At 37.1% G+C, this 9,088-nt stretch overlaps 1 protein-coding gene across 1 annotated transcript; it reads left to right on the top strand.

Moving 5' to 3' along the window:
• The first annotated feature begins 297 nt into the window (after positions 1-297).
• LOC114737408 (scopoletin glucosyltransferase-like) lies at positions 298-2,033 on the top strand. Its single transcript, XM_028925331.1, has one exon. It carries the CDS (start codon positions 486-488, stop codon positions 1,968-1,970), a length of 1,485 nt encoding a protein of 494 aa, XP_028781164.1. The 5' UTR covers positions 298-485; the 3' UTR covers positions 1,971-2,033.
• The last annotated feature ends 7,055 nt before the right edge of the window (positions 2,034-9,088 follow it).

Raw genomic sequence — 9,088 nt, 5'->3', positions numbered from 1 at the left:
GATTTTTTTTCATTAATTACACTAAATTTACCGTTGAACAGAAAAATCAAAACATTTCCATGCCAAAACTAGTGTCCTGGTCAAGAATTAGAGTTCCGTACTAGACCAGAAGATCATTGTTTAATAGAGTTAATTAATCGATTTAAAAACAACAGAGTCAATGAACGTATGATGTTGGCTGCGGGGTCCATCAATTCTTGTCTGCTCTTAACCTCACCAAAGGCAAACAAAACTGAAAAGCATGGGTCGTACTTTCTCAACATTGTCCATTTTTAATTGGCTCGATCTAAACCATCCGACCTAATCTACTGCCACTTGGCACTTGATTTGGTCAAACACAAGCAGTTGCAACACAGTGGTCGCTTCTTTAATCTGCCTTCAGCCTGATTATATATTTTCTTCCCCGTCATCGTCCTCCTCAGATTTTCCCACCACCATTATCAGTCTGGAAAAGAATTAAAACCTGTGAACCCAGAAGCAAAAAGATGGCCGGTCAAAACCAGAAATACCAACTCCACATATTCTTCTTCCCTTTTCTCGGTCAGGGCCACATGATACCCACTGTTGATATGGCTAAGATTTTCGCTAGCAGAGGCATCAGAGCCACCATTATCGCTACCCCTTTCAACCTTCCACTCACCTCCAGATCCATACAAGAATCCGTAGCTCTTGGCCTCCCCATCAACCTCGTACCCATCAAATTCTCATGCCAAGAACTTGGCTTGCCAGAAGGCTGTGAAAATGCCGATGCTATCTCATCCCCATCACTGTTTCATATCTTCTTCAAAGCAACGACGATGCTTCAAGAGCCTCTTGAGCAGCTCTTGCAAGAACACCACCCAGATTGCCTCGTTGCCGGTTCGCTCTTCCCGTGGGCCACTGATTCTGCAGCCAAATTTGGGATTCCGAGGATAGTGTTTCATGGGACTGGGTTTTTCCCCTTGTGTGTGAGTGAATCTATAAGCCGCCACCAACCTTACAAGGATGTCACGTCAGATTCAGACCCATTTGTGATCCCTCATCTGCCAGGAATCGAGATTCAAATGACAAGGATGGTTTTGCCTACTTACGTCATCACCGATGAAGTTACTTTCATCACGAGATTGTTTAAAGCCGCAAAGGAATCAGCGGTGAAGAGCTTCGGAGTGGTGGTGAATAGCTTCTACGAACTGGAGGGGATATATGCAGACCATTATAAGAAAGCACTTGGAAGAAAAGCATGGCATATAGGCCCTCTTTCTCTCTGCAACAGAGACAACAAAGAAAAATCATACAGAGGAAAGCAAGCTTCCATGGATGCACAGTACTGCTTGAAGTGGCTCGACTCCAAGAAACCCCACTCAGTTCTCTACATCTGCTTCGGAAGTAAATCAGACTTCACCGAAAATCAGCTCAGAGAAATAGCCATGGGTCTGGAAGCTTCTGGACAGAACTTCATCTGGGTAGTGAGGGAAAGCAAGAAGGACAAGGAAGAAGAAGGAGATAGAGATCGAGATCAAGATCAAGATCAAGGGTGGCTCCCAGAAGGATTTGAGAAGAGAATGGAAGGGAAGGGGCTGATCATCAGAGGGTGGGCCCCACAAGTGTTGATTCTGGATCATGAATCCACCGGTGGGTTCGTGACGCACTGCGGGTGGAATTCAACACTGGAAGGAGTGAGCGCAGGAGTACCAATGGTGACCTGGCCTGTGTCTGCAGAACAATTTTACAATGAGAAGTTAATCACAGAAGTGCTGAGGATTGGGGTGGCAGTGGGCGTTAAGAAATGGGTTCCTCTGGTAGGGGATTATATAGAGAAGGAGGCGATTGTGAAGGCAGTGAAAGAGATCACGGAAGGAGATGAAGCAGAGGAAATGAGAAACAGAGCGAAGAAACTTGCGAGGATGGCGAGGGAGGCTATGGAGGAAGGTGGGTCTTCTCACTCTGACTTGAATTCTCTTATCGAAGAGCTTGTGGGTCTTTCAAAATGAACGGCCCTGTGCTTTTGTCTCTCAATTTTCATCTAATAATAAAGTTCCTTTGAGACTTTTGGCCTTCTCTGCTGAAAACATTGGTCTGCCTGTGTATTTTGCAATTAAGTGGTTCAAAGCCACCGTCTAGTCAATAAAGTTCTATGTCTAAGCGATTATACTAGGCGGGTTTTAGTCAGTCAGAGAACCTTAAGACTTGACTAAAACCTTTGTTTTTTTCTTTTTTAGATTTCTCCCTCCGGTATCCCACATCCAAAGAATACAGACTAATCCGTAGTCGCCCCTAGGCAGGGACTTCCCAAGATTCGAGCCCAAGACATGGTGGGTACGCGGCGCTTTGCCTTCCCCTTATCGAACCAGTCAGACTAGCCCTCCTGAGCTAAAACCTTTGTTCTTTTTGTTATCTTGGACCCCCTTTGTACTTATTTGTTTAGATAAATAAACTTATAAACCTTTCCATTCAAAATAAAATAAAATAAAATTCCGTTGAGGCTTTGACTTGATGTACTTTTAATGATACAATTAAGTGTTTTAATTCTACTAATGAGGTTTAGATCCAGTGGGAGGGACAAATCGTTGGCACTGTGAAGAATTAAAATTTAAATCCTTATTAAAAAAGATGCCTATGTTTACTAGACAACAATGTCTTAAATAGTATTCCTCCAATCCTTAATATAAGACCTATTTTTTATATTTATTATTTTTTCTAAATTATCCTTATGAATTTTTCTCAATCATAATCAAGTAGAAGATGGAAAGATGATTATGATATTTTAGGAAAAACATGTCATATTTCTTATAATTAATTAACTTACCTAACTTTTTTAATTTAATCAAATTAGTTAAATAGATCTTATATTAAGAACCAGAGGAGTATCAAGTTCAATAAGAGGATATACTACTTGACTTCATTAATCCATACAAATGCACCAATAATTTCTTGAAAAATTCAGCTCAACATTACTCTCAAGCTTCACTGTCCCCTTTCAAACCAAAGCCAATGTTATCGTCATTTTTGCAGACCTTCTTCCATTATTCATGTTATTAAAAAAAAAATTTCTTCCAACATCACCGCCAATTTTAAAATATGCCTTAATTTTTTTACCGGAAAATATACCTTTTATATGTTTAGATAACAATACATTTATATATATATATATATATATATACCTAAAATTCTATTTTATTAACATTACATCAAACTATACTCAAGATGACTTAATGACAATGTGCAACGCACGCATGAGAAAAAAGCCTAAGTAAATCACTACTAGAAAAATTTTATAGTAGTGAATATAGAACTATAGAACTATAAAAATGAGATTACCAACTTGTTGTTGGATGCAATCACCGTTAATTTGGACGGGAACAAAATTAGAAACAAAAAATTAAAAAGAAAAACTATCAAAACTAATACTCATCTGGTCTTTAATATATGATCTAATTTTTGAGCTAATTTTTGTCTTAAATATAAGTTCTATTTTTTATATTTATTTATTATTTTTCTTAAATTATCTGTATAGACGCTCATCCAATCATAATCAATTAGAAGAACTGTTTGAGCAAAAAAACAAAAAGCAAAAGGTATGAAGAATAGTGGATGATTTAATGCACGTTTGATTCTGCAAAAGGCAAAATCGAACGAGGTAAATTGATGTTTCACAGCACAAGAAAGGCATAACATGAAAAAAATGAGGACGAGGAAGCCAAAGAGAGTCTTAACTTTAGTGTCACTTGCATTTGGTATAATAAGGAAAGATGGTTTTTTTTTTAAAGCACAAAATATAAAAATATGTCATATTCAGCAGCCGTGCTATTGTACTTTTTTTAGTTCAGAGATAAAATATTTTTTTATAGTTTTATTTATATTTTAGATTAAAATGTACTTCTGATTCTTTAACTTCACACCCGATTTTATTTTAGTCCTTAATTTTATAATGCGTTTTCTGAATCTTCCGGCTATAACTAAATTAATTTATTAACAAAAAATGTTGGAAGCAAGATTTAAAAAGTTGACATATAAAATTATATTAACAATGACTAGTGCATTTTGCTCACAAAAAAAAAGACTAGTGCAAAAAGTCACTTAAAATTAGTAGTGTTAAAATTAGAAGACTAAAAAGATATTTTTAAAAACTAAGAAGCCAAAACTAAACACCGTACAAAGTCATAAGGCAAAAGATATAGTTTTATCAATATAATACTGCTGATTTTTAATATAAAAGCTAGTAGACTAATTTGAACAGATTAAAAAAACTAATTAAATTAGTTATTTATAATAAATAAGTATTGTCTTTTCTAAAATATCATTGCTAATCAAATGTATTAGCTAAAACTATTATTATTATTATAAGGACCATCTTAAAAAAGTAGATAAATACAAAAGACAAAATAAATTAAAATCTTATATTTAAGATTAAAATAAAAGTTAGATAAGCTATTATGTACAGAAAGAAATATGTATAAAAATCTTATATTTAAGACCGGAGTAGTAGTAGATCAACTCAATTTCTCAGATGTACGCAACATTTTAAATATCTATCAAAGTTGCGGTACCCGGGATAAGATAGGAAAATCTGCAGATCCTAAACTCAAAGAGGATTAGCTAGCCTGGCCTTTGACTTTAACATGTGCGCTTTGCGGTATTCTTTTGCTTTTTTTCTTTTTTTTTTTCCTCCCCAGATTTTGAAGCAAACAGAGGATTTCCTCAAACTCATCGACAGGGTCATTGGGATTAAGCATCCTCATCCTCATCCTCATCCTCATCAAATTATAATGCTCATTTTTCTAATTAAAAGCTTAAGTGAGTTAGATTTCAAAAATTCATCAAAATAAAAAAATGTATACAACAAGTCTTATTCCATTAGATGGGGTCGCTCCATGAATCACACGACGCCTTCGTGCTCTGTCAACAACCCAGTCCTTAGATATGTTGTTGACTAGGAGATCTCGTTCAATGACCTCATTAAGCGTTCTTCTTGGTCTTCTTCTGTTCCTTTTTATGGGACTCTATCTTATCTAATCCACCCTCCTCACCGGAGCCTCCAATAGTATTCTCTGCACATGTTCAAACCATCTTAAGTGATTTTCAACCATTTTCTCTTGGATAGGTGCCACACCGACTCTTGCTCTGATATTTTCATTTCGAATCCTATCTTTTCTTGTATGACCACACATCCATCTCAACATCCTCATTTCTGCTACCCCAACTTTATGCTCTTGTTTTCCCTTTATTGCCCAACATTCACTACCATACAACATAGCCGGTCTTATAGCAGTCCGATAAAATTTTCCGTTAAGTTTCTCAGGTACCTTCTTATCGCAAATAACTCTGGTAGCTTTCCTCCACTTTAACCAGCCAGTTTGTATTCTATGAGAAACGTCTCCATCAATTTCCCCATCCTCCTGTATAATGCATCCTAGGTATTTAAATTTTGATACTTGAGAGGAATGATTTGCTCCCCCATCTTCACCTCCAAATCCCCATTGCCTTGCCTACCCCCAAAATCACAATGCATATATTCTGTTTTGTTCCTGCTCAAGCGGAAACCTTTCGACTCCAACGTCCTTCTCCATAACTCCAATCTAGTGTTAATCTCTTCTTTTGATTCCGCCATGAGAACTATATCATCCGCGAAAAGCATGGACTTAGGGATTCTTTCTTGAATAGGTTCAGTTAGAACATCCAGAACCTTGTTGAACAAATACAGACTCAAAAAGGATCCATAATGTAGGCCAATCTGAATAGAGAAGTCCTTTGTCTCACCTCCAGGCGTCCTTACACTGGTAGTTACCCCCTCATACATATCTTGTATGGCTTTAATATAAGAAACCCGTACACTTTTTTTTTTCCAAAGCCTTCCACATTACTTCTCTTGGCACACGATCGTAAGCCTTTTCTAGGTCAATAAAGACCATATGTAAATCCCTTCTTTTACTTCTATATCTTTCCATTAACCCTCTTAGTAAATAGATTGCTTCCGAAGTGGATCTCCCTGGCATAAATCCAAATTGGTTTTCTGAAATAGAAGTCTCCAATCTCAACCTATATTCGATCACTTTTTCCCACAATTTCATTGTATGACTCATAAGTTTTATCCCTCTATAGCTCGTACAGTTTTGAATGTCTCCTTTATTCTTGTAAAGAGGAACTAAAATGCTTCTCCTCCACTCATCCGGCATATTCTTAGAGAGTAAAATTTCATTAAAAAGCTTGGTTAGCCACACCTCACCTTCATCTCCCAGACATTTCCAAACTTCAATAGGGATACCATCAGGCCCAACGGCTTTTCCATTGTCCATTTTCTTGAGAGTTGCCTTAACTTCTCCGATACGGATCCTGTGATAGAAAGCCAAATTATGATAATCTTCGTTAATTAGCAAGTCCTGTAAGTCCTGAGTCGCATAATTGCTTCCCTCATTAAACAACTTGTAAAAATAAGCCTCCCATCTGTCCTTAATATCACCATCAGTAACTAACACTTTACCATATTCATCCTTTATACACTTTACTTAGTCCAAATCTCTCTTTTTCCTCTCTCTTTGCTTCACAATTTTGTAAATATTTCTTTCTTCCGTCTTTGTTCCTAACTCCTGATAAAACCCTTCATAAGCTTTAGTACGTGCTTTGCTCACTGCTTTCTTCGTCTCTTTTTTAGCCAACTGATACTTTTCCTGGTTTTCTACACTATTGCACGAGTGTATGGCCTTAAAACAATCTCTTTTCTGGTTGACTTTCTCTTGCACACCTTATCCCACCACCAAGTCTCCTTATCTCTCTGACTAGGACCTTTGGATTCTCCCAAAATTTCTTTACCTACCAAACAAACCCTTGTAGCTATCTCTTTCCACATCATGTTTGCATTTCCCTGTGACTCCCAAATCCCTTCCTCCGCAAGGGTCCTTTTGAATAACTCTCGTTTCTCACCCTTTAACTGCCACCACCTAACCCTGGGTTTTACCACTTGATGGTACTTTTACCTGGTACTATTAAAACGTACATCAAGAATAAGTACTCTATGTTGGGCAGTCACCCCATCTCCTGAATCACTTTGCAATTAGTACACAATTTCTGTCTAGATTCTTAACCAAAAAGAAATCAATCTGTGATTTTGAGACACCACTTTTGTACGTGATTAAATGCTCCTCTCGCTTCTTAAAACAAGTGTTGACAATCTTAAAGATTATATGCAAGAGAAAAGTCGAGAATAGATTGTCTTCCACTATTAAGCTCCCCAAAACCAAAACCACTATGTGCCCCGCTGAATTGTCCTGCTTCCTTACTGACATGTCCATTAAGGTCCCCACCGATAAAAATTTTTTCTTCGAGTGGTATGCTTTGAACCAACCCCTCCATATCTTCCCAGAACTTATCTTTAAGGTGTGTCTTGCCCCAACCTGAGGTGCATAGGCACTAATGATATTGATAGTATCTTTTCCAACAATTACTCTTAACGATATTATTCTGTCCTCAAACCTTTTAACCTCTACCACGTTTCTTTTCCATGTTCCATCAACGATGATACCAACCCCATTCCTTGCACTCACCTTTCCTGTATACCAAAGTTTATACTCTCCAATTTCCTTGGCAGCTTCTCCAGTCCATTTGGTTTCTTGGAGGCACAAGATATTAATCCTTCTGTCCCTCATAACTCCTGCTACTTCCATAGATTTCTCATTCAGCGTCCCAATATTCCAAGTGCCAAATCTAATCTCAGTCTCATGAACTAACTTCTTTAGCCGCCTCCGTCCAAGAGAGTGCGGTAGCCCTCGCTCATTTAACACTACATCCCGGTGACGATGCAGCGGCTCTAGCTCATTTCTCACTGTACTCGAGCCATACAGCGCGTCACTTCTGGGCAACGACCTAGCATTAGTGTAATTACTTCGTTAATCCATGTTCATGAGATTCGACGGGTTTTTACGTTGGCTGTCGAGGGCCTAACACAACCCTCATCCTTTATCCGAGCTTGGGACCGGCTATACAATATAGGCGGAGTTATCAAAAATCAAAATAAAAAAATGTATCTAGCTCAAAAAATACTTATAAAAATAATTATAAATTTCTGCTAATAGAATTTTCACATTAGTAATAAAATTTAAACTCATGACATTTAATGTATAATACTGTTAATTTTCAAGATGCTCTATAAGATATATACTACCTATAATCTTAATTATATAACCTTATTTATAAATTACAAATAAGATGTTATAGCTAGTATTGGAAGTAATATATAATTTCGCTTGGGCAGTGAATGTTGGAATTAGTTTTTTAAAAAAGATTTTAAAGCTGAAGATAAATATATGAAAAAAAGGTTATACATTGAATTCCGCAAAGCAGTTGTCCTTCGCAGTGAATCTGCCGCTTTCACCGAAGGATGCGGGAGTCACGTGACACAATTAGAACCATATGATTAAAAGGGTGTTGAAATAAAAACTAAACAATAATTTCAAAAGTAATTTTATAGTATAAAAAATAAATATATAAATAAACTTAACTCAATTTATAAAAAAATATTTTTTGAAAACACTTTTCCACGATGCCAAATGCTTCCTAAAGTCAATGGTGCAAGTGCAAAGCAAAGTTGCTCACAAATTAAGGAAACACAGAATTCATCCAGTAATGTTCAAGGCTTGTTTCAGAGATCCATTGACGTAATCTGGAATTTTTTTTACATTAAATATATTGTTTTTTGCAATTTACAGAGATTTTTTTCATTAATTATATTAAATTTACAGTTGAACAGAAAAATCAAAACATTTCCATGCCAAAACTGGCGTCCTGGTCAAGAATTAGAGTTCCGTGCCAGGCAAGAAGATCATCGTTTTGTAGAGTTAGTTAATCTATTTAACGCATGATGTTGGCGGTGGGGTCCATCAATTCTTGTCGGCTCTTGACCTAACCAAAGGCAAACAAAACTGAAAAGCAGGGGTCGTACTTTCTCAACATTGTCCATTTTTAATTGGCTCGATCTAAACCATCAGACCCAATCCAGTGCCACTTGGCACTTGATTAGGTCAAACATAATCAGTTGCAACACGGCGGGCGCTTCTTGTTTTTTTTTTTTTCAGCGGGGTGCGCCAGGCCCGCGCAGTAGTGCAACGCATGGGCGACG

Source organism: Neltuma alba, unplaced genomic scaffold (genome assembly GCF_004799145.2).
Source record: "Neltuma alba isolate B1F8T4 unplaced genomic scaffold, ASM479914v2 tig00013437_pilon, whole genome shotgun sequence".
Taxonomy (NCBI): domain Eukaryota; kingdom Viridiplantae; phylum Streptophyta; class Magnoliopsida; order Fabales; family Fabaceae; genus Neltuma; species Neltuma alba.
Note: the sequence above shows the minus strand (reverse complement) of the source record. Positions and strands in the feature narration are given on the sequence as shown.